Source organism: Colius striatus, chromosome 12, assembly GCF_028858725.1.
Source record: "Colius striatus isolate bColStr4 chromosome 12, bColStr4.1.hap1, whole genome shotgun sequence".
NCBI lineage: Eukaryota > Metazoa > Chordata > Aves > Coliiformes > Coliidae > Colius > Colius striatus.
In genome coordinates this window covers 7,353,481-7,380,202 of record NC_084770.1, presented here as the reverse complement: position 1 = coordinate 7,380,202, position 26,722 = coordinate 7,353,481, and the positions used below count along the sequence as shown (strand labels likewise).

The 26,722-nt window shown below is 43.9% G+C and overlaps 1 protein-coding gene across 5 annotated transcripts in view; it reads right to left on the bottom strand.

Moving 5' to 3' along the window:
- The window catches only part of LPP (LIM domain containing preferred translocation partner in lipoma), a 347,202-nt gene that overhangs the window by 163,129 nt on the left and 157,351 nt on the right, over positions 1–26,722 (bottom strand). For all 5 annotated transcript variants that reach the window (XM_062005358.1, XM_062005357.1, XM_062005356.1 and 2 more), the window contains 2 exons: positions 25,448–25,560; positions 5,663–5,785 (listed from right to left, as the gene is read on the bottom strand). In XM_062005358.1, coding sequence (XP_061861342.1) covers positions 5,663–5,785; positions 25,448–25,560 — 236 coding nt within the window. The remainder of the gene's footprint in view (positions 1–5,662; positions 5,786–25,447; positions 25,561–26,722) is intronic.

Sequence of the window (26,722 nt, the reverse complement as noted above, 5' to 3'; positions counted from 1 at the left end):
TAAACCTGCCAAATTAATCTTAATCTGCTTGTACTCCTAAATTTTCTTTCTTAAAAGAAAGAAAACCATTCCTGACAACAACTGAGATGCTAGCAAATACTCCAGAGACCATGCTTGTGAAAACCCTTTGGTGCATACCAACCTAAGGCAGCAGGCTCAGACAAATAACAGGAACAAGGAAACCAGACTCTGAGCCTGGACTAGCAAATTTGCCCAGAGGGTTTTGAATACAGATTTAGCGAGCTGTTTTTCACAGAGCCCAAATGTCGATCCACAGCCCAAACTAAGGGCAATCATTAAGGCCCTTTTTCAATGCTGGGGAAATAGACTGTGCTTTACTGAGTAGGAGGCTTTATTCATGGCTGGATACAGGTCCATGCAAATAAAGATAAAACACACAAACTCTTAACTGTGCATTCCTCATGGGGAATAAGGGGAATAAGTGGGGCACCAAAATTAGAAATGGACATAGAAGAGTGGTCCCGGGAGTCTTCAGTGCTCAACATTATGCCTTTTCTCATGGTTTACCAACCTACAGCTGAAATTGTTCAATCCTGTCCCATCACTCTGCAAGAAAATACATTCACTGTCTTTTGACTGCCTTTGTAATCTTCAACTAGTTGTCAAAAGAAGTGATGGAATAACAACCAACGCTGTCAAACATTTAAATCCTTTTTAAATTCTAGTCATTAGAAGACATTATTTCCCAGTATGTTTGGAACTTAATGAAAATGTATCACTGATTTTTTAATTTAATTTTCTTTACTTTTTCATTGTTCTGCAGCTCACATTGGGAATGAGCTTCTTTTCATTCAAAATATTACTCACTCAGGCTGACAGTTGGATAGTAGCAGATGTTTAGTACTGGGGGCCATGATACAGAAGCAGGGACACAGGCACGAATCATTAGATACTTCACCTAACTCTGCCTTCTTTTTCCCCATCTATTACACATGAAAAAAAAAAGATTTCTCTCTCTTTTTGACTATTTGTGCAACCACATCACCTACAGGCCTTCAACACAGACCAAGGTTTCCATTTCCTACATGCCATAAACATGGGTAATAAGAGGCAAATCACAATGAAGAGGTTGACAAATTACAAGGCCAGAAGAGATTTTAAGAGAAAACACAGAATCACAGAATGGTAGGGTTTGGAAGGGACTTTTAGAGATCATCTAGTCCAACCCTCCTGCCAAAGCAAGTCCACCTAGATCAGGTCACACAGGGACATGTCCAAGCAGGTTTGGAAACCTCCAGAGAAGGAGCCTCCACACCCTCTCCGGGCAGCCTGTGCCAGGGCTCCCTCACCTGAACAGTAAAATTGTTTTTCCTTATATATAAGTGGAAGTTTTTATGTTCCAGCTTTTTTCCATTACTCCTCATCATCCTGTCATGGGATATAACAGAAAAAAGTGATGCGTTCAAGGTCACTTAGTACAGTGGTGGTAGCTGGCAATAAAACAGGTCTCCTGTGTGCCAGTACAGTCCCGTCTGGATCAAGCAGCCTCTGAGAGCAGTAGACACAAGTGGATTTGATCTTGATCATCAAAAGCATGGGTTTTGAACTATTTAAATACTTCATAAATTTTGGCTACCCAGTATTTGCTGTTAAACAGAGGTTCACTACCTTTGGACCAGGTATGTCTTACTACCTGGTGCAACCTCCCACAAAGTCCTGTTTTGCCAAACAGACAATATGTTGGAAATTCATGATAAAATTCAAGAGTTTCAGAAGGTAGGTATCTAACTCCAGACAAAGAAATCAGCATTCAGTATGTAATTCAGAGCAGGGACAAAAAAATCCTGAACTTTCATATGCTGCTATTTCCAGTATTTCATTTTCACAGCCTCTGCTGGAAGCCCTCTCTCCAGAGTCACAAAGTTTTCTTGTTTTTAAAACACGCAAACATTTATTTTATGGGCTGAAATTTGGCATGTTTGGTGTTTGGGTTTGGGGTATTTTTTTGCTTAAGGCCTTGCTGCATTCATCTCTAAGCAAAGATTTAAGAAGAACAGGTTAAACAGAGGAGCCAGATGACCACAGCATTCACCAGGCCCTCTAGTCAGGGTCCACATAGTTTAGGAATAGCCCCTGCTCCCATCCATGGAAGTTATGCACCTAAATACCTTGTCTATATAATCTCCTTTTATTAATGACAAGCATAGTGGGTTCTTGGCGTCTGAGCTTTCCAATGGGTTACTACAATTTAGAAGGTGTGATAGGTAAACAGAAAACAGACTGTAGCTACACAAGAGGAGCTCTGTTCTTTACTCATCACACTAGCATTTCTAAACTTTACCAAACAGGAGGAAATATTGATCAGATTTTTTCATCATGCATCTTCTGTTCTTTAAACAGTATCTAAGGCAAGCACAAGTACTAACATGCCACTGCAGACACGGTAATTTTGAGATCATGGTGGTCTCCTTCCCCACCTACATTCACTGATCAGAAGGCTCTTCACGAGAGTGCTGGTGAAGGTCATACAGAAGCTTCTCAAGCTCAGGTGATGTTTGGCCCTTTCTAAAACTCAAGTTCCAGATGAATTCTTGAAATACAGTCTCTCATACACTACCTTACATGACAGAAGGCATCCTTAGACACTGCTGTGTTGCAGCTAAAGATGATCATTTAGTTGTGTCATTTTCTGCTCTTTTTGATACGTGCAATTTTGAAATCAAAACTCTCCTTATCCTCTATTAATGGTGGCCATTTTTCACTCATGGCAATGTCCCTGTCATCTGGTTGGCACACAAAAAAATGTTAACAGAGTGATGCCCAGGTAAGAAATACAGAGATCCACATCCTCAGCAGCAGGTCTGCTGGCCAAGAAGAACTGTCTGGCATTGACAACGGCCCGCTCGTTCTCAGAAGCATTTTGGACTTTCCAAACCTACTGCGGAGGGTACAAATCCTTCTGCTTCGGAGGCACTTCCGTGGACAGCACATCTCATTGCAATCCTGAACTCATAGCCAGGATTGAAAGAGCTTCCCTTAGAGTGAATTGATGCCAATGGGTAGGGTATGTTAAATAAACCTCTTATCATTACCGTGCTATCATTCCTACTCCAGTGAGAGAGGACTGTGGTACAGTTTAGTTTATGTTGCTTTAAAACTATCTTGAAGGTAATATAAAAAGGAAACCTAACAGTATTTTCTTCCTTATTCCAGAACAGGAGCATCCCTAAGGGCAAGGTATACCTATAAAATTATGATAATGCTTTAACCGCATCAGCACAACTGGAAACGTCTTCCCTGAAAACAAGTCGTAACTCTGTTTTCCTATCTGCAACCATTACCCTGATAAATTTGGGAAGGTTAGCTAAGGTTAATCCAATAAACGTGTTGATGTACTGAGTAAGTACCTCACAATTTGCAGCCTAATCTATTACCCTACTATAAGACCATCGAATGACTCACCAGTTTTAATACTTAGTACAGATCAAACAAAAGAAAATATCAAAGCTTTACATTCTAGTTCCACCTTTCAAGGACTCGTTTGAGTACTCTTTAATTACAGCAGATGATACATTAAACTCTGGCATTTTCATTTTCTTAACAGCTATAGTTAGAAGTTGCTGGAGCTGTACTTCTTACAGAATATCATTACATTAACCAATTAATCCTGAAAAGTCTGATAAAATGGACAAAGAAAGTTGGGGTTTAGTCCCAGAGATGAAATTCATCTGCTTCTACCCACTGGATTGCATACAGTGATTGTTACACATGAGGGAGCAGCAGTATGCTGTCACTCCTGGGTACAGAGGACAAGTTTTCAGAGCCCTCACCTGAAGTGTGGGCAAAAAGCCATGGGAACAAACATGTGCACTGAGCCACACACGTCATTGTGGAGGCTGATGAAGTCAGATCATGTCAAAACTTGGGCTAACACCTTCCTCCAGAAAATCAAATACACCTGCAGAACTATGCATATGAATGCTGTGATTTATTTTTCTTTAAAATGTTATAGGTACAAAATAGAAGTGAAAATCCAACCTATTCACAGAACACCAGATCCCAAACGGAGTAGTATCAGGAGACAGCCAGCAGTGCTGTCAAACTGCAGACGCCCAGCAAAGTGGTTAAAGAAGTTACATGCCTCTGCAAAGATGCTGAAGCTGACCATGGGCATTGCCAAGGGAAATGGCGAGCACACATCTCTTCCTGTTAATTCTCCCAGCATTTTGACACTATAAAGCATCTCCCTGTAACTGCATTTGTATGTGTTTCACCCACGCAAACAAAACGAACATGAGTTATTCAACGCAGTGCCTCAGCACTATTACTGCTAAAACTTGTCTCATTTATTGCAACAACAAAAACCCACTGGAAAAAAATTACTGCATTGTATCTGGTTTACATTGTTGCTCTTTTTGACTGGCTGACCCAAATCACACTGTTTTTTCAAGGGCAAGTCAGTAATAGGAATAACTGTGTACATGCTGCTAGAATGAAAGAAGAGTTTACTGGGAGGTCTCTGTAGAAGGGACAAAAACCACACAGCCCCCTGTGCCAGAGCTGCTATGTGCAAACAGGTGCTTCCAAAAGCACACATATCTGACTTAAGCCTCGGTTTGCCAAGTTCAAATGCTGAAATGAGGGCAAATCTAACCAAACTCTGATCACTACTGTAGTTCTGCTCCAAAGGTATCAGGTCTCAATTACTTAAAAGAAACTTAACAATGAGAAGAATAAAAAAAGTCACAGACCAAAGGGAAGGTCTGTATGGACAACAAGTGTGCACCACATCCCTCGGCTATGCCTTTGATACTTTCAACACTTCAAGCTTTTTCAGGGCAGACATTGGTAAGATAAACACAGCATATATTTATATATGTATGTATAGATGCTTACAGATCCATACACATGTAAGAAATGAGATCAATCAAGAGCCTAGGAAGCAAAGGCAGGGCACAATTGGGCACAAACACATCTGGGATGATATTATGAGATCTCAAGAATTGCTTTTTACTAAAGTGCCACTGGAGTGTCACCACTTCCTCTGATAAATAGATGACATCTCACCAGAACTTAAATAGCTCCACTCAAGCACTACCTAGACGGGTGACAAAAATTAGCTGAGCTGCTGTCACCCCTGCAGTCCCTGTCTAGACACAGCAGAGTAAGTGCGAATTCCAGTCTGCCTTGCTGGGCTACAGCCACCCTGACAGCTGAGCTACAATCCAAGCCACTTCATCACCACTGATTAGACAACAAAAATGAAAGAAAAAACAACTTGAGATGTGGATATCTGGATCCTTCTGGCAGCCTGACAGACAAAAGTTAACTAAACAGGAAAACAACAAGAAAATAAAAGCATAAAAGTTACTTGTGAACTGAGCAGGTTTTAATTCACAAGCTATTGTTGGTGGAAAGTCGAGGCAAATGAAATGCCATCTTTTGCAAGTATTTTTCTAACAATCTCCATGGCAATCTAACAATCGGGATCAGAGGCCCTTCGCTCAGAGGTACGGCAGCGTTTGAGCTGGTGCCTCCTTCAGAGAGGCTGTGCCCTCCTCCCCACTGACAGCCACATCTGGATGCTATCAGGAGGAGCTGGCATGCCTGCTCGCAACAAATACCAAGGGGTTAGCAAATTGACTCCAGCAGTCGATGCTGGCCACGTTCCCGCTCTCTGTTTACTCAATGTGCCACTAACCTGTTGAGTCCGAGGTTTGTAGGGAGAGCTGCTCTCTAGGTCAGCCAGGATGCTGGTCAGAGAGTCGATTTCTGCATCTAAACTGGACCGTCTCTCCTCAAGCGTCTTGCCACCAGGATTCACCTTAAAGAAGAAAGAAGAGTTCCAGTTACTCAAACCACTTGGCTGGCACACAGGTTTTTTACTGTCACAGAGCTGCCATCATGCCCAGCAAAAACTCTGGAGTTTCAGGGACAAACATGGTGAAACGCTATATCTCTCTCCCAGAAACAGCAGCAAGCCTCCATCTCACAGGGATTTAGGTTGCTTTGGGACTTTCCTTCATGTTTTTCCCACAGTGGCCCCATTGTGTTAAAATGACTTAGAGGATTATGCAACTCGGTGTGCAAGCTGCTGCCGAGTTGAAGAGGCAGGACAATTCCCGCTCCCGCAGACGGAGAAGATGTGTTTTAGAAGAATGGCTCTCTGGGCAGACAGAGCTGAGAACAGGCTTGGGGCACCTGGATCCCGAGAGTGTCTCTTCTGCTACATCCTTATTCTAGGCAAAATACAAACAGAGCAGAGTCACAAGCCACGGCGGCTAGCAAACAGCCACCTGAACTTACTGTTCTTTTAAATCAACTTGTGGTAGCTGTACCTGTCTGATTCAACACTTCACAATTACCATCCAAAAGTGAGCTCCTTCAAGAAGGAGTGTAAAAGTTCAATTCATTTGTAGCAGATTCAAGGTGAAGGGCATGATTTGCAATAAGTGGTCACATAACAACATAAATAAGGTCCTTGTGAAAAGAGCTATTACATGCAAAAGCCCATGCCCAGAGCAAATACCAGTCTAGAGTCAGGACCCTTTCTGATTCAATACATCCTGCTTACTCTGCTTTCAAAACAGCTCAGCCCCACTTGTACCCAAGCTGGAAGGGAAGAGACAAATTTTCACCACCACCCCCCACCTTTCATAGTAAAACTCAGGTCTCAGCACTGCAGGAGGGTATGTGATCCCCAAGCCACTGTTCAAGGGCTACACTGCAATCCCTGCTAGAATAACCATTTTAAAGCAGGACTCATTCACACACATTTTGTTTTTGAAAAATCAATCTAGTGTAAAACCTCTGGGAAGGACTTCTGTGCTGCACAGCCCAACCCAACTGTGATACTTTCCAGCAGCACACAAAGGCAAGTACAAGTTAGGAATCATCTCCGTCCTCAATGTTTTCAGTGCTTTAGAAATTAAGCAGCTTCATCAGGAATGAAAAGTTTGAGAAAACCAGCTAAGGATCCTTATCAAGTGTGATGTAGGTGCCAGGAGCTAGCCCCAGTGAGCCAGTCCACATTTAGGGCATGCACAGAAACCAAAGTTCTTGACTCAAGTGAAATATTACATACTGAAAGTCTTTTCTCAACCTGAGTCATAGTCAGTATTTTTCTTCTGTCCTTCCACGTCTGACTTATCTGCAAATCCCCCAGACAGAGTCTCTCCATGTACGTGCAACTACAGAGCTCGGTGCAGAAGAGCTCATTTGCAGTTTGACTACTACAATAATAAAAATACCAAAGAATTACCTAACAACTCACCTAATTTCAACTGTAAGGCCTGTCCAGACGATACCAGCACCTCCCCACAGACAATCCAGCTCTGCTTGTCTTCACTCTCACCAAGTTACTTAGATTTTCCAAGCCAAAAATTTGCCTTTTCCTTTGTCTCCCTGGCTGATCCAGATAGTTTTATTTAAATTTCATTTCAGGAGCATTCGATCATTACCTGTTTTACAGAACTCCCTCGTCATCAATCTGGCACATAAATGGCAAGTTGGTCAAAGAGAGACAGGCTATGTAAAGCGGGCAGGCTCTGATCTGCCAAGCCTATACGTGCTGAGGCATTCATTAGTTCTTAATGATTATTAAATATTACTGGATTACAATAAATTTGGCTTGACTTACAGGAAAATGGAAGCTCCAATGTGCTTTATGTGAGAGTACATCATTTAAAAGGCTGAGAGTCAGGCTAGACGCTGCTTACAAACTCAGTTGCTCTTGCCTATTTTTATTATAGAGCCTAAGTTTTTCCATCCAAACTATTGTTCAAAAAATGAAATACTTTTCACAGGAATTACCCCAGACCATTACTCCTGGCTACCCTCAGGCACCTGGATTTTTAAATCTGCAAAAGTACAATTTCCTTTCCACTATTAGTGCACTTCATGGCTCTTTGGTTTTTCCTCTATCCTCCATTTTTTGGCCTATAACTACAGGGCAGCCACGGGGTTCCCAGACACAAAAACTGTGATTACTCCACTCCAGAGAATTTCTAAGCTAAGCAGTCAAAAGCCAGTGTGGAAAGAGTACCCAAAGCCCCAACATTTCAGGTGGTAAGTCCATAGCAGACTCAGGAATAAAACCGGAGCCCACACACGGTCTGGTTTGTACCCTGACCCTGGAGAGGAGGGATGGTGTCAGATGAGAAGATTAGCTGATTTCAGTTCTGCTTCTTAGTATTTCTGGGCCACATTATTCCCAAGTTCTCATTCCTCAGAACAATTACACCACAGCTGACTAGCAAATGCAACAGAACAAGTTGTAAGATTGTTGTAAAAGTTAAACATCCTCAGGAAACCTAGAAAAATAAAATATAATAGCACAGAAACATCTCTACTGATGCTGGGCTCTGCAGAAAGATTTACTTATTAAATTAAACCATAATCAACACAGATTAAGAGTCCAAGTTTACAAATGCTGGAGCACAAGGCAGTAAACACTAAGGAAGTATGTAAGGGCCTATAGGACCGGGTGGACTGCAAGGATATTTAAGAAATGGCATTTGCTGTAAAGACAGGTTTCTGCTTGCTCTCTCCTCCTCATCTCTACAAATCTTGCATTCTTCTTGAACACAGCGCTCCAGATTCAACCAAGAGATTTGCTGCGTGTGGAAACAGAATTCACAACACGAAGTTGAGCAAGAGGGAGTTAAGTTCTTTCTCTTCTCATGCTCTTCATCATGATGTTGCTATAAAAGTTCCATGATATTGCTCTGGAACAAAACCCAAGCACCAGGTCCCAAGGCACAAGAGGTTTGCACAGCCATGGCTATGCTCTGAGGAGCCCAGAACAGTTAAGCTCATGACCTCACAGATACAAACATTGGAACCAGAAAGAACTGCTAATTTTTTATTTCTGTCTGGATTTATGGCACTGTTGCAGACATGTCACTTGTGAACCCTCCCTTTTAGCCAGCAGAATATGGAAAAATGGGTTTAAAGAGAGAAAAAGGATGTTGTCTCTGACCCAGTCAACATGAGTTCAACAAAAAGCAAACTTAAGCAAATTCAATCCAACAAGTTACTCATGCTAGAGACTATTCACTCACGTGAACTTTTGCAATGTCTATACTCCTATCTCCTCTGGCTCAGTCTCTGCTGCAAGGCAAAGGAAAGAAAAACAGCAGAGAGGTTCACTGCTCAGCTTATTTGTCTGCCCCTGAATTCCCAGTGTACAGCTTAGAGCAGCTGTGAGGCTAATCCACTCCAGAGCCCCATCAGCCCGCTCTGTTCTGATGAAAGCTGGCTTTAATTTCACTAATCCTACCACTCAACACCAGTTGGTGCCACAGGTCCCCCTGTGCCACCCCAAGAGATGGACATTCATTAAAGAACATGCATCACAGAGGGCAACATAGGGCCTCAAAGTTCACCTCACTGTGCTAACAAGGTTATAAGAATATTCACTGAGGTAGAAGACATTAAAAACACAATGACTTCCCCAGACGCCACCTTTTCCTACAACCTAGATCATCACCTCATCACATTTTGCAGGTTACAGCAAAGAAACAACATGCTTCTCATTTGTCTAAGACAGCTCCTTGTAATGTGCTGAAGGAGAAGAATCTAGCTCCCAGATGTTCTTTCTACACTCCAGCTACAAATTTGTCTCTCTACCCAGAACCATCCACCTCACTTTTGTTGTCTGTTTTCCCTGTTCTCCATGCTCTGTTTTGTGCCACACAACACTGCAGCTTGGGACAGTCATTAGCCCCTGGGACAAGAGATGTGATGTGAGCTGTCAAGTTGGCCTGAAGGACAGAGTGGCTTTGCAGTAGTGACCTGCTGACTTCCCCAGACAGTAGTTGAGGAAGAACTCCAGCGTCCCAGGCCATATTTTCTGCCAAAAGAAGGCAATGGCCCAATTCCTGAACACTTTCAGAGCATCGGGACTTTGCTCACCACACTGCAATATCTCAGCATCAAGATCCACCTTCTCCTCATCCACCTTAGCCTTACTCAAGTCTTCTCTAAAGTAGGTTGAACTGAGTTTTGTGAGCGTCATGGCCAGCTCATCCTCTGAGCTGTGCCCCAGGAATGTGAGCTGTTGCTATTGGGAAATACAATGCTGTTACATATGTACAGACATGTCCAAGCCAGCAGAGCTGCAGCTAGACACACAATCTCCCTTGTAGCATCAACTCTCTCTACATGCACTGCAATAATCACAAGTCACTGATAACCTTGTAACTCAAAAGTGGAAGAATGAAGATGAACATCATGGTTATTAAGAAAGGTCATAGCTAATGGCTCAAAACAAATGGGCTAGGAGCCCCCAGTGACGTCTACTCCTAGTACATTGGTTTTACTGGGAGCCTGAGGTGCGTGGAGAGCTCTCTTTCAGCTGTGACAGGTCAACACTGTTTGCATTTACAGATCCTAGACCAGAGAAGAGCTGGGCAAGGAAAAGCCCTTTGCAGAAAAGGCAGTCATGGAAAGGAAGGATTCATGTCACAAGAGGAGTAAGGAAGAGGGGAATCTAAGCAAATCGGGTTGTAAGCAGGTAGACAGTAACTAAACTTTTGCCCTGAAAGACTGTGACTGAGCCACAGATGAGGTGGCAGAGCTAATAAATTCAGCAGCCGCTGCCTGCTGCCACCAGGCTGCACCCCCAGCAGCTGCCTGCCACACTCTGCAGGCTGTCAAAATCCTTGGGAAGACAGGGAGGTGGTAGGGAGAGCAAATGAAACAGCTCTCCAAACAAGGAGTTAGCACCTCTTTCTACTCCATGGCCTCAGACACTGGGCTTAGAGCCTCAGATGGGGAAAGAAGGATAGGGCTCCTCTTTCTAATTTCACCTGGGTGCGGGTAGGGAAAGGGAGGGAAAGATGTTTGATTTTCATGGCATCCACACAAGAAGAGACTGTGAGAAATGTTAACCAGGAAGAAGTGATTCCATCTTGATACACTTCAGGTTGAGGTTTAACTTTTCTTTTTATTCCCCTTTCTTTGCATTTTCTCCAACAATACCACTGTCAGAGGTAAGATCTTTTCCAGACCTTTGCTACCCAACTTCTCTCACCATAGAATTTCTAAGTCTTCTTTCCAAGATCACGAAAGCCATCTAAAGCCCCAAAAGGCATGGCAGTGGCAAAAAATTGCATCCTCAAAGGGCATCTATCAGGAAAATGAGGCACCCTGATGATGAGTTCCTGTGTCTAGTCTCCCTGAGCCTAAAGACAAGCGCAAACGTTTTCTTTCAAATTCTCTAATGCAAATTAGAGTCTCCAGAGGCTGCCCCACCAAGCACGCACATGGAGACAAGAGTTGACTGCAGCATTCAGGGTGAGTGGGGTCTAGAATGCTTGATTGATGTCTAATCACTGTTCCAGGCACCAAGGAGGGGCTGGAAAAGCAGTCATGCCCTTTAAAAACAGAAAGATTGAGTCTTTTGAAACAAATCCGAAATGATGGAAGATTTCAGCAGATGTGACCGCAGTGATTTCACCAGACGTGATTGTATCAAGGATCTAATAGAAAAGAACTTCCCTGCTGTTCCATCAGGCTGAAGTCAGGCCTGAAATATCCTTTTTAGTCTTTTGATGACATCAAGGATAAAAGCCAAAGGGAAGTTAGGTTTTGATTTATTTTTTCCCCTGCTCGTTCTTTTTTTCAGACACGGAATAGTTTTACCTGGTTTGTATTTCTGGATATGAACAGGACCAAAGGAAAACACTTCAGAAGTTTAAAGCAGGCTGTTCAAAGGCATTGTTTGGTGTCTCTCAGATACTGCTGCCATTTAACTGAGCAACATTTCTACAACTCAGACACTTGAAGATTTCCCTGTAAGAAGGCAGGTGGGTCTACAAGGTGCAGGACTTAAATGGGGTGGGGGGCAATCATCTGCTAAATACCAGTCTACCACACCACCCCAAAAAAGGCCAATAACTGTGCCAGACATCTTCCCTTGGCAAAGTTCACACCAGCATGTGCGGCATCAAACTCCAGGAGATACAGGAGGGTAAAGGCTCCTGAACTCCAAGCTCAGGTCTATCCCAGACCTACAGTATGAGACCAGGGTAGCCACAGTCCCACATCCAATTCTGTCCTCATGGGAAATGCAAGTAACACTGGATATCCTGAGGATTAATGGACCTTAGTCTTAAAGCAACAAGGTGGTGTAAAGAACTACATAGCTGAGACAAAACGAATAAGCAGGCAAAGAAAAGTTATTTATTAAGCATTGCTCAGAGACATCTTGTGAAACCTTCACAACCAATTTATAAACTCACTGTGGTGTAGGAGGCTTTAAAAAAAGGACAAATAACAGAAATAATATTTAAACAAAACAGCTAAAAAGAGAGAAAGTAGATAACAGAAGAAGAAAGTATAAAACTAGAAGGCAATCTAAAAAAAATAAAAGGGGAGTAGATGTTCCATCACACAACATGCTGCTAAGCTGAAGAGCTACTTCTGCTGCAAGATGCTGTGGTTGCCCCGAGTTTAAAGGGTCTTGAAAAGCAGCTGGAGAAACATGTGGAAGAAAACGCCAGCAAGATACTTTAAAAATATACATCCTCTGTGCTTCCTTTTTCACATTTTTCTCTAGACAGTCACTACTGATCATTGCTGATCTGATTTGGCTCTCTATAGACATCCACATCAAGCCTCCACCTGTGCTTTATATCCACCATCTGACACCAGACAGCAGTCACTTCTGCTGGTGAGCACATGTCAGTCTCTGAGGGCTAATAACTGACCATCACCTTAGTGCCAGGGCTTGGACCAACACCTGGAAATCCACTTCTTCCCTCCTTGTAGCCAAGACAACAGAAATCACAGACAATTGCACTCAATCTCCTGGGACACATATATGAAAGACAGCAAATATTTATGAAGTTAAGAATCTGTATAATGATAAAGATTTATAGTTCCCTAGAGATCAGTGTGACAAGCACTGCTCATATACAATAGCAAGGAAACATCCAAGTTGCTTATGGTTAACTGGATACCAGCTCCAGGAAGGGAAAGCAGGTAGAGGAGGGGTAGCAAGGTGCTGCAAGTCAGAGACACAATCACAACAAGCTCAGATGAAGATGCTAATCCACCCGGCCAACCCAGCTCTTAAATGGACATTTCATTCTCTCAATTAGCTGTGCTAGCCCTGACAAAACATGCCAGAAGACAAGAAAAGCCATCCAAGCTCCAGTTGCAATTTCACTGCAGGACATCCTTGATTTCACAGAATCAGAGGGGTGGATCTGAGTCAGTGCCATGTTGAGCAGTGGCACTTCTTCCATCACTGTTTAATAACCCATTGCCCTCTGCATGTCCTGAAAGGGGCCTCAATCCCAAAATCAGCACATCAGCTCTGCTTGGTGGCAGGATGCCGCCAGTGTGAGGTCAAGGTTAAGGGCTATACTCCCTTCCAAACAGCTCCTGTCCCTAACACTGGAGAGAAGCTTTCCACTTCTCCAGACTTCTTAAGACCACAGAAAAGGATTTGGCTTTGGATGAGTGAGGAGAAACAAAACCAGATCTAGCTGCAACACAAGAGGTTTAGCCAATAGGCTCCATGGCCTGAGGCATGCTCAGCTGAAGCACTGCGTCCAAGGCCAGCAGCCAATGTTCCCAGCAGCCATGACAGAACACGGACAATAATCCATGGGGAGCTTTGCAACATTCCCTGTCTTGCTGCCACCCTTGACGATAACAGAAGGCAGTTGTGTGATGGGAGTAAAGAGGATGCAGCAAATAGGCCGAAGCACTCAGCAAGACTCACCTGGCAGCCTAGTTGTGCGCTCGTAGGCGCCCCAAAGCTGGAGAGGCCCCAAAGCAGAGGCTCTCTGCTGTTTGGTAACCTCAGCCCTCACCTGCTCTGCTCCAGGACGGTGTTATCCAGCCCCATCCTCCCCACATCACAGACTAACATCTCTACCTTGGGCATTCAAACCTGCATCTGGCTTTTTTATGTTTCTGAGCACTGCACTTTGCTCATGGAAGGAAGTTCTGGAGATGTCAAGGCTGGCTAAATGAGGGCTTCAAAACTGTAGTGCTACTGAAAAACAGCAAAATGGTAAATGTCATTCAGACAACTGGGTGGCCAGCTAGTACTTGGAGATGAGGCACCATGATCCTCAAGCACATGAAAGCAACAGGATGGATTCGATAAGGAACAGTCGGCGGATGAAGAGAGAGGAGTCATTCCACAAGCCGACATCTGCCAGAGCAGCAGACTTCACGGTCCTTATAGTTTACTTAACATGTCTTGATCAAAAGCTTTGGGAGTCTTGCCTATGTTAAGTGCTACCAGATGCAAAATCAGCAACAAGAAGAAAAGTGTATTAATAAACTAAGGAGGCACGTATAGTTATTTGAAAACCAAACGGGGAAGATGGGGAGAGATGAGGGAGAATGAAACCAGTGTATTTTTCCATTAAGGCAATTTAATATTCTCCAGGTGGAGTTACAATCACTTGTCCTTGGGAATTAAATCGAATTAGTGAAACGTTCCTGTTCATCAGCAGAATGTACAACATGAAGTGGAATATATACATTTTTTTCTTTATGCCTTCTGCAGGACAGTGCTACCTCTTCCTTCAAGGGGCAAGAACAGTGGGCCATGAAATCCTTTTGACCCAGCATGACTTCCACTGACTTTAACTAACTTTACAGCAGCAGGGAATATATCCTTTTTTAATTATTATTATTATTAATGCAATTACATTAGAACTCGTTATTGATAATTATGGTGACTGTTAAGTTTCCCCTTTCTTTGCCCACTCCCCCGCCAACTTAAAATCTGCTCCAATATCGTCACAAATTAATGTTTAATTAGCCATCAAGCAGAGCTGATGCTCCCCACAGAGTACTGCTGCTCGCAGAAAAACTGAGAACTGAGAGGAGGTATCGGATATTTCATCATCTGCCTCCAAGGGGAACCACAACCAAAGAGTAACCAATTACCCCAATACAGCTGCAAAGTTTAATCAATGTGGAAACCAAATAGCTCATTAAGTGCCTGCTGCCATAAAGGATGACCTTCCCACTGACTCACACAACACAAACATTTATAAAAGATCCCACAGCAATGCCCAAGAGTAAAGCCTCCCTTCATCTCCACATCCTGGCCAAGTCATGATCTTCCTCTTTCCCTTTCTGGTGTAAGTGAAGAGGGAAGAGGAGGATGCCTCCAACAGCACAGAACATATCTGACAAGCCATGAATTACACACACCTACGCACAGGGTAAGCTGTCACACCCAACACCCCGACTCAGGATTTATATTCCACAGGGGAAAACCACACCAAACACCGGCTCCTGCCCGGAGCCACACCATCCTGAAGCAATGAAAGCACAGAGCTGAAGGTGATTTTACTCCTTTCAACACTTGTGGTGAGTCTGGCACTGAAGTACCCTTTCCAGTTTGGAAGGCAGTATTTCAAAAACTTGAGAGAAGCCCCAGAAAAGCAGAAACAGCTGACAAGGAGACACATAATGAGCTCACTTATTTTCACTTATGAAGGAGACTGAGTAGCTCGATAGCAATATCTAAAGAGCTTCACAGAATGAAGATGCCAGATACCATAATAATGTCCAATCTAGCAAACCAGAAAACCACACAGCAGCTGGGAAGCCGAAGCCAGGGAAATTCTAGTTAAAAATAAGAGAGATTTCACTTCTACATAATACTGCAGGTAACTGCTAGAACAAACTTTCAAGATTTCTCCATCTCTTGATGTGTGTGGATCAAGGCTGGATGCCTTTGATATCCCTGGGTGACTGTGCCAAGCTTTATGATCTGTGATACACAGAAGGGCACAGCTGACAATTTAACAGCTCTGCCTGGCCCCCACATCCACAGAGGTGAGGAAGCAGCAGCACTCCTGCATTCATAAAGAGCTATTGAAATCACTTTGTGTTTGTACCACTTTAACTGGAAATTAAATTTACATGAGCAAACTCTATCCCACACAAGACTGTATATTGTGACAGTTAGATGAAGAGCTTTTAAAAAGGGACACGTCTCAGGCAATTTTAATCAAAAAAGATAGGTTTTGTTAAAGCTACCAATTTCAGAAAATTAAGGTTGACTAAAACTGTTTTTAAAAACTCCTTTTGGAATTTAATCACATGTTGGAAACCCATATGCAGCTGCTTGTGTCACCTGCAAAAAGGCTGTATAAAACATAAGCATATGCTTAATTTTACACGTGTGCTTAAGTTCTCTCAACTTTAATGAAGTTTAAGCACACAGCCAAGCTTCTCCAAAGTTGAGAAAGCATTCCTGAACGTGAGCTGTGAAGCTATTAGGAAATCACCACCATCACCACCACCAAAACAAAAAGTAGTAAAATTAATATTTTCACAGCCTAAATAAGCTCCAAGTCCAGAAGTTAAACATATACTTCTGAATTTGTTTGCTTGTTTTGCTGTAATAGGAAGGGTTGTACGCCAAAAGGTTTGCAAGGATTCAAGAATCTCCCAGTGAGCTTGGCAAGATGTCAGCAAAATGGATGTATAAAGCTACATGAAAGCCAACGGCTTGGGTTTGGCTTCAGTAGAAATGAGTCATGTTAAAAATCTACTATATGTCTCAAAGCTAAGAGGAGGAAAATCTGGACTCTGGCTCAGTCCACACGTTTTTGGAGCGGTTGATGGCTGCAGTCCACGGGGTGGGCAAGTCTCAGCTGGGCAGACACTGCACTTCTGATTCACAGAGAAAGGTTTTTCCCTTCAAGAAGTTTGCAGTCTCATTTTCTAAACCATTAGGCCTGCTTTAACCTTCCTTTCAAGGCTGCCAGATGTGTGTCTGGTATTTGATTCGGCTGGATGATCGTGAGTTTTCCTTCTCTTTTGACAACCACCTCCTCATTCTGACTCCTTACCTTCTATACAGCTCCTAGGTAAGAACCTCAGCTGAAGAAACAGGACCTGAATTACACAGAAAGCTGAACAACAAATAACTTGCACTGTCCAGAGACTGCTGCAAAACCCTTCAGAGAGGATCCCCAGTATGCAGTCCTTTCTGGATGAGCTCCACGGTTTACTTTTGATACCACTCATATGCACAGAAATTGTTTTTCAGTAAGAATTCATGCATCAGAAAATGTGGTGCCCCCAGTACACATTAGACCTCAGGAAAATGTTTTGTAACTATATTTCTGCTTGGGGCCAACACAGCCACAGAAGCCAAACAGGATTTACGTCTGAACAGAAAGTATATTCCCTACTTCAATGTTTTTTAAGAGGCTCACCCTGGCCTTAGCACTGATAGAACGCAGCTCCCCGAGGGCAGCCCTATCACCCCTCACAGGAAATACTGATGCCCAAACATCTGCACAGACCTCAGCAGTTGCATCTTTTGGGAACATACAGAAGGATACTGCAGGGCAGAACCAAGGGAATTTGCAGAGCTAGAGGCGGGGGGGGCGGGGAAGGGAGAGCAACTTGAGAGTGAGTAGAGCAACAGAGATGAAGAGGAAGGCTGGTCCTGGGATGTAACAAGACATGAGGCTGTTTTTGTGGCAAGAGAGAGATGGGGAAATGAGGAGATGGAGATGGATGGAGCTGTAGCTCAGGACTGTTGAATGAGAGGAATTTGTACAGCACCTCTGGCAGACCTGTCACTTGTTGGCTTCAGCAACACTTGGAGTTGCTACAGCTTTCCCAAACATTTCTGTTTTACTTCTTACATCACTAAAACCAACACTAAAAACATCATATGTTTTCCAGATACTCTTCCTTACCTGTTCTTCATGTGTTAAAACTAATCAACATCCTGCATTTTCATCAGCAAATCAAAACTGAAAAATACAATTGTGGGGAATGGTCCTGCAAAAGATGGATTTTAATGGCAGCAGACACTTAAAATAATGCCTGCTCCTCTGTCCTGGAACAAATTCCTCCAGCTTTGGCTAAAACAACATTTCTCGTTGGTATTTCTACCATCTTTCAGCTTGCTTAGTCACTGTGCTGCACGCTCTTCACAGAGGCAACATTTTCTGGTAATAAAACCACTCATTATGGCAGCTGAAGCTGTTTTTCACCAGTGATGGGAACTAAAAAACCAGACAGGAACCTGCATTTAAGCCGCTTCCATTCTTGGCAATTGGATGCTCTCACAACTTCTCCATATCCACATCTCACTACTGCCAGGCAAATTTTGCATCAAAAATAGGAGGAAGTTTGCCCTACTCTTTGAACTACTCCGGGGCTGTAAAACTGAGTTTAGACAGACAACTGAGTTTAGATTCCCCAGTCAGTATAGCTGTATTTCCTTTCATTCTGTTTGACCAAAATTCATTTTCAAACTGCACAGTATCGTTATACTTAAAGCACCAAAACCAAAGCAGGAATCTGATTTTGTCTGCTCTGTCGTGTTCCAGCCTACTACCATGCCCAAACTGCATGAAAAGACTTTGACTTTCTAAATCACATCTTCCCATTCCAGATAGTTGCATAGAAAAAGGCATAATAATTTGTCTGCTGCAATTCCTTCTTGCTATTCAAACTCTATTTGTCTTAGTCTCACCACTGCGTTACAGTTCCCTAATGCAACACAGGCTACCCGAGATCTGACACGGGAGAAACTCATCTTGCAAGAGATCTTTCCTAGGACCTGCTAATCCAATAGGCCATTTGAGTAGCACTCAGGAAAAAAAAAAGAGAAGAATGATCATTTCTTCAATTCTGATCATGTTATCTGACTCTCTTCCATCACTCAGCTCATCTGCTTTGATGGGAGAATTCCCGCGTCTTCATTATCTCTATTTCCCTCTGCTTAAACATTTCTGCCTTGGATACAACGATGTTTTTGCTTGTCAGAGGCCAGTGCTATCTCTGACAGGATAAAATTGCCTACCTTTTCTGCATGCTCCACATTTGTGTGTCTATTACCCACAAGCAGACAATCTCGATTACAGATTAACCTCCAGCTGTGAATCCAACTCCAGTGCCGGCAGCATGGCCGCGTCCCACAGAGAGGTACCCTCATGAGCCAGGAGGTACCCATGAGGTTTGTAGCCTGAAGCACAGCACTGGGGGCCCACAGCCCACTGTTTGGACCCAAAACACCATCCTGTGTCTTAACCTGGGGTGGTTTTAGCTTGATGATCTCTCGACAACACAGTCAGCAATATCTGGGACCTTTCCATTTCCTATTGTAACTTTTTAGATGGTCCCATGCCTTTACATACAGATGACCTGTATTAGGCTTTTGCTTTCTTCTGCTTCCTCACCTTAACACCTGCTGTATGGCAGACTTATCAAAAGCTGCTCTGTTCTGGCTCTGAAAGTGTCTCCCAGCCCCAGTCACAATTCTTCTCCCAGAGAAGGCACCAGTGTGTGCCAGTGCAGGTCCTGGTGCATCCTGCATGCCATGTTAGTGTATTAAACAATAACATAACAAAAACATTAAATAACACAGTAATAAGCATGATGAAAATTATGAGCACAGTTAACTGTTTGGATCCTTGCTTCCTTTGTAGTCCTTGCCCAGAGGTTTAGCTATTAAAGCTGTATTGCATTATAACACTGCCAAGATATTAATAGCCAGGCAGAGAGATGAATGGCAGGCTTACGGCGTACAATTAAAACTTTTCCAGTTCACTCTTTCAGTAAAATTTGTGGTTTATAATAAGCATCTTCATCTATTCTGAAGAGAGTAAGGATTGGAAGGTTACATAGATGGGAACAGAGGTTCATTAAAGATTTAAAATAGAATGTGGTTTGGCATCGTAAAACAAACATGCGTATAAGATGGGTTGCATCAAGAGCTGCCTGAAAGAAATGCTCAGTGTTCCTTTTCTCTCGTGATCCTGGATCTGCTGCTCATGCTACCCACTGAAAGGGATAAAAAAGCAGCAAGCATGAAACATGCACGCTTGTTCCTCAATAATGTGGAGGTCTGCTCTATATCCCCACTCGTCATGCATTTCTGATATATATGTGGTATGAATATATATATGCGTGAGAAAAAACATATGTTCTATCCATCACGCATCTAAATATTCATCAACATATACAGACTTCATACTACTCACTTTTCTCACTTTAGTGCCTAGAAACCCCTGTTACAGAGCAAATACATATTGACTTGTAGAGACTCAGTGAGCATTCAAATGCTCAGAGAGCATACATGTTATTTGTTCAAGCCCAATTCAGACCACAGCACATTCCTGTTTCTCAAACACACGAGGAAGGCAGAAGAGGGGAGACAGATCAAAAGCATTCCTGTGAAGCTAAGGTTTGAGTAAGAGGGTTAACATTACCAGGTAATTTATTTATACTGTTGGACATGGCTTCAATTTAGATAAAAGGCAGTTGCTTATCACATGGATTTTCATAAATCAGGTTAGGAGAAATCTGCAAAAGCTGGATTTTGAATGGCAAGCCATACACACAGACTATGACTTTATTTACAGAGTCACGGAGAGGTACAGCTGCTCACCCGGAGCCGGGCAGCCCTGCTGGCAGCTAGAGCTGTGCTGCCGTACCCATCTTCCTCGCCAGCAAGCACCTACACACAGGCCAATAATCCTGATGATTAACAAAATCTAGCACTAGAGGGAGGCTGAACACATGTTCTGCTCTCTTTGGCCTTTTTGGCTTCCCAAATGTGAAAAGGCAGGCGATTTAAAGCAAGCCCAGCACCCGAGCAGAGCGTAGCTGCCACATTGCCGAGCAGGAGACGTGCTATTTAAGGTAGTAGCCCCTGGAGGCAAAAATCACGCTCTTCCCTCCCCAACTATTTGCCAATATGTGTATCCAAAATAAATAAATAAATAGAACAAAAATCCTGCATTCTGGCTGTTTCCTCAGCCAGTGAGTCAGAGCCCACGAAGAGGCTCCACCAGCACCTCTCGCTGGGAAGGAGTCAGGCAGCAAAACGCCTCACAACCTCCTCTCTCACAAGGACCAGGCTCTCACTGCTCACATCTATCAACACGTTCCCACCTTCTCCCAGGCACAAGCACTAGGTAGGAGTGAGCCAAGTCTCCTCTGAACAGCCTTGCAGGCGAAGGCACGTATGCCTTCAGACTGTGCTTTGGCATTTCTCCTTCCAAATTTCCTTGGCAATAGGAATTTGAACTGTTGGGCTGACATTCTGCATATCACAAAAGGACAACAATACAACCAGTGAGTACAGTAGGTCTGAATGTGAGAATAGTTCCCTGACTACAGCAGCCCCTCCATGGATAGGTGGTTATAGAAAGAACTGGTATATTACACTATTTTATATTGGACTTTATGCAACTGTTCAAAGTCTGATTGTTTCTTCACCCTAACCTCATCCTAAACCATTTCTGGACATTCTCTTTGGTATACCCCAATCCTTTCTCTTTTCAGGCACTGGTGGTGTTTACTCATTAATTTGCAGTTCTTACAGGAATGAAGCAGTGTGACGTAGCAGACAGAATTGTTCTGGGACACAGGAGATCCAGGTCCTATTTTTAGCTGGCCGCTGGTCACCTTGGTGACCTAGGCAAAGCTTCAGCTTCCTTATCAGGGAGAGACTGGTACTTCTGTTGTAAAATGTTTTTGCGGCCTGTCAATAAAAAAACCACCCTGATAAAAGTTAAGGGCTGTTGGGAAAGAGGTGATCTACCAGCTGAATACAATCCCTTCCTTTCTATGTTGAGGTAGCATTTAGGGTCTCAAACGAAAATGGACCCATATTGCAGATGCAGCACCTGCAAATAATTAGTGGTGATTTGTAAATACCTATTTTTCCAGGATGTCCTTTGGCAGATCCACAGCTGAGGGTCACATCTGCTCTGAGCCACCCAGGTCCTACCCCAGCGTAAAATGCTGGCATCTGAACCCCTCTTTTAAGGAGAACTGAGCAGTGGAGATCTGAAGCTCCTGTGACAGGGCATTTTGAGATGTCCTTGTAGCACAGGCTCCTGAGACAGCCCTCCCTGAGGTAGGACACGGGGAAGGGATCAGCTTCTCACACCACTCTGCACAGTCCTCATCCCTGAGGAACCCGGCAAGGAAGGAAGGCGTTGCCAGTGCCATGGGTAAGGGTCCCTCTCTGGAAGCAAGCAGGGCATTCCAGAGGTTACTTATCAGAGTTTTTGCCTTTTGCTTTCCCTGGCCTGGGCAAAATGCCCATTTTGAAACTAGAAGGCAAGAAAAAAAAACCTGCCTGCCTGCCTCTGTCCCAGATCTATCTATTTCCCTTTGACAAACAGTGATTTCATTTTTCTTCCTGTCCAGGATTTTTCTTTCTCTTTTTTTTTTTCCTCTTCTAAACTGAGCCCAAGCCAACGTGGCAAAAGGCTCTTTGCTCATGTCCTTATTTGTCAAACACGCCATCGCCGCACCCTCACCACCATTCTGGGAAGGAGCCCTTGCCTTGCCGGCTGATTTGGCTGAAGGGGAACTTCCCCACACAGCTCTGCCCCAGCCCCAACACACTCTTTTTTCAAAAGAAACATTTCATTTTCAGGTTTGTTTTTTTTTTAAGCATTACAGTTAATAAGAAAAGAGCTTCAATTTCCTTCCCTTTTCCTTCCCGGCTCCGCTGTGAATGCAAATATGACTGATCCACGATGGGAAAACAGACATTGCAAGAAAATGCCAGATCTATTGCAAAGGTATTTCATGTCCCAGTCCTCCTCTGATTTCCATCACAGCACAAGCACCTCAAGGGAAGTCAGATACTAAAGTACCTTTTTGGATTTGATCCTAAGTGGCCAGTTTCACTGTCCAAATAGAGATCCAGAGATAAACAGGCCTATGAAAACTAGGCATTATTATCTTAACTGCTGCTCTTAAGCTACAACTTACACCATAATAATCTCTGCAGTTTTTAGCCGTCTGCTAACAGTAACACACAAAATGATAATAAACTTAACATATATATTCTGCTGCCCTCATCAACTTAACACCTAGTATAAAAAGCTTTACCTAGAGCCATGGCACACATATTTCATAAGCTCTTATCAGCACTCTGCTATCCAGAGAAAAATTTCTGTTGTAAAGGGGCTGACTTGCTGAAGCAGATAAATTGCCAGTTCTGGAGTATATTTGAAGGCTCACAGTGGGTCTGCAGGGGCTGAACTGCCCTAGGGAGCAATCTCAGATCTGGTCATGCTCAGGAATGGGATCATCTGCTCCACAGTTTACATCTAGCAGTTGGGAAACTGAGGCATGGAAATGAAGTGGCTGGGTACAGGAGAGCAGAATCAGGCTTGGCTTTAGTTTGTTGGAGCCCAACCCAACACATGCTTATGACATCTCTGCCTTCAGGCAACTGTGTCTTGAGGGCTGAGAAAGGATTCACAGCAGAAGGAACACAGCCACCATTTGTTCTGCTCCCTCAACACAGGAAGCTCTGTCTAGAGTCATGAAAACGATTCTGTTCAATGCACAAAGGCATGGAGTAGCTTTCTCCATCAGCACCTGCCCTTTTTCCTCATCTCTCAGGCCTTACATATTGCTTCTGCATGGCTGGTCCTGCAAGATAAGGAGCTGATCTTGCAACACAAGATCCTGACAGCTCCTGACTTGGTCTGGCTTTTGTCTGCTCCTGATCTCCTTCAGAAGATAGAAGGGAAAAGTAAGGAAAAGAAAAGAGAAAAAGGTGACAAGAGAGCAAGGATTAAAGGCAGGGACCCATGTTGTTGTGCAGGGTACATGTGGGGGCAGCTACAGGCAGGAGTGCTGGGGTATGACTGGTAGGCTCACCTTCCTCCAAACAGGTTGTCACGTGAAGGAAACTCACTCTAACCAAGCTCCTGCCAAAACCCATGTGAACATGGCTCCAGCCCCAGCTTCCCAAAGCTAGAGAGAAAGGGTGTGACAAATAACAATTTCATGAGCTCTGTGGGAAACAGCCGTCCTGTCGGGATGTCCCAGTGACAGCCCCAAGCAGCTCAGGCACATCTTTGGACCCATCAGAGGAGGGAGGCACAAGGACACAGGAGTCCGTTCCAATAAACATGTTGAAGTCACCTCCTTGGGCAACCCAGCAAGGGGGAATGTGTGACCCTGGAGAAGCATGTGAGCCTCCTAGACCCCTTCCTACTGCTCAGGCACCTGCCCAGGCAGCCAGGGAGCACCCTGACCCTACCAGGAGCCTGCTGCTTCCCCACTTCCCTGGGAAGTCTTCCCACTTCCCACGGGGTCTGCTCTTCTCCAGAGAGATAAGACACAGAACAACACTTGCTGGGGAATTACTTCATTCCCCCAAGGCTGGGAAAAGCCATGCTTTGCACTTGGCTAATGTCCCTGATGGTTGAAGCCTTTCCTGGCAAGGGAAAATGCAATCCTCATTAACCCCTTCCCTCTTAAAGGCTGCTTATAAACTGAACCCATTGCAAGAACACACTGAGCAGCTGAACAACTCGCCACAGGCAAGAGATCACAAAAAGCTCACAAGGGAGGGAAATATTTTCTTTTTACACAGGCACAAATAGATGAATTGACTCCAGAGTCTGTGGAGGGGTCAGGAACTAAATCAGGTCTTGAGAATCCTTTTTCATGTCTGCCCACTAGCCTACTCTCAGGTTCAAACCCACCGAGGAACACAGAACTGCCAAAACTCTCCAGGCAGCCCATTGCTATGGATATGTGGTTACAAAACTCTCATCAGCCTCAAACCTAGATCAGGCTTGCTTTGCTTTCACTGCTCCTCTAGACCTTTGCAGCCTCGGTGTTTTGAAACTTTCTTAACACCAGCATGAAGATACTACTGGCAAATTCAGCCTCTCGGGTTCCTGCACCAACACTTGCTCAGAGCTCAAATAGTTGTTCTTGTCTTGTGTATATTCCCCAAATGGATTTCAAATCTGCAACCACACCTCCTCCTCAGCTTTTCTTTTGCTCAGCTAACAAGCCAAGCTCTTCTGGACTCCACTGGCAAGATCAGCTCCTCACTCCTTGATCACCTTGACAGGCTGTCCCCGCAGTCTGAATACATCTCTCCTTAACATGCCTGAGCTAACACAACAGTATCTAGCACTCCAGAGAAGCCAGCAATGCCTGCACAAAGGTGTTCATACCTTTCTAAGGTGTCTGAGGTATGCCCCTATCTACATAGGATATGCCATCACCACCTGATGAGTCATAGAAGCTGAACTTTCATCTAGATGGCAAATCTAGAGGATCACACAGGAAAAAAGGGATGAAAAGGGTCTCTGGAGCCTGGGCTAGGGCTTATTTGCTTCACTTAATTTTAGGCATCTAAACAAAGCACTTTTGGGATCAGATTACTGCCCTAAAGTCTCTCCACAGTCCATGGAAGGAGTTGGCCCTTCCAGAAAACAATTCATTCTGGGAAGGTTTCACTCCCATCCTCCATCACAAGGACATAAGGCAATTAGTCTTCTAATTCAAGCCGGATGGGAAAAATCCTTTAATAGGTCAGCAAGTTTTGAATGGAAATATCCCCTACTTGGGAAATACAGCTTGCTTAAGCCTCCTTGGTTCTTCCTGACACATGATTTCATTTTGCCACCACATTTTATTATCATCCATTCATTTCCACAGTTTTTGGATCAGTTCTGCACAAACAATAACTTACCTGCACATTGAAAGTAACATCATCCAGAGGGGGTGGAGGAGGAAAGGCACCTTGTGGTGATGTGATGTTTCCAAGGTCATCCACAGGAGGAGGTGGTGGAGGAAGGAAGTCACCTAGGACAGAAAATGAGAGAACTTAAGACTCACCAGCGTTTCCCTACTTCACAACATGGATGATCAGGGTGAATCCTGCAATACTCCCAGGTCTGCAATTGGTTTTGTGACACAGGAATTAACACATCATTGAACCATGAAATGTTTAGTTGCATCAGGGGACAGCTAGGACAGCTCAGTGACATTGGCAGATTGCTTAGAGGTGCCCAAAGCCCGCAGCAGGTGACTTGCTACAAAGCCTGAAGACACCAACAAGCAGCTCCACAGACGGAAGGCTGCATCTCAAACCTGACATGGGCAACTACAAAACTTTCAATAATTAACACCCTGAGTCCAGCCTTGCAATGAATGCCATACAATTCATGTCCCTAGTATGCTAAATTATGCCAGCTCTTCTTGATCACTATAAAGAGAGCATTAGATGTTGTCTAACAGCAGGGATTTCCTGTTGCAGAGGACACACAGAGGGCTGGAGCTGGAGTCCAAGATCTAGACCAGCGCATCTCCTGCATCCCTGCTGCTGGCAGGCAGACACTCTCTTTGCACCTCCTCTTTCTATAGGGACCTCATAGCTTCAAGTAAAGCACTGCTGGGAAGATCATAGGCTCCTCTCAGCGACAACAGCCACATGGTGGGCCAGTCACAAGCTCTGATCTCTGAGGAAGCTTTTTACATGGGGCTGATGTATGAAACATCTACACATTAATTTGCTTGTCTTAAACTTCTGAAAGTGCTGACGTGAAGACAGAGCAGTGTACTGGCTGTGCAACCATCACACAGACAGGAGACCTCCACGGGAGGTGGGAGCACAAAGGAGAAAACAAGGACAGAGTGGCACAAGCTGCAGGCAGCAGGACATCAGGCTCTAAAAGCACCTCCTAAGGATGTAAAAAACAGGGTGTTTACCATTAGCACCGGATTTGGCTCCTGGGGAGGCAGCTACCTGTAATTTGGACGACTCTAGTGTATTTTTATTTCTTCTCATGAAGTCTGATGCTGCAAATAGTGTTGTTTGCTATTGGCTCTCCCGTGTGGAGCATCTGGGATGGAAGATCAAGATGAATAAAAGACTGACATTTTGCATATATAGGAACTGCTGGTTTTGCGGGGCTTTAACCCTTTTGGGGAGAAACCTGGGCTCCCTACTTGACCCTCTACATCT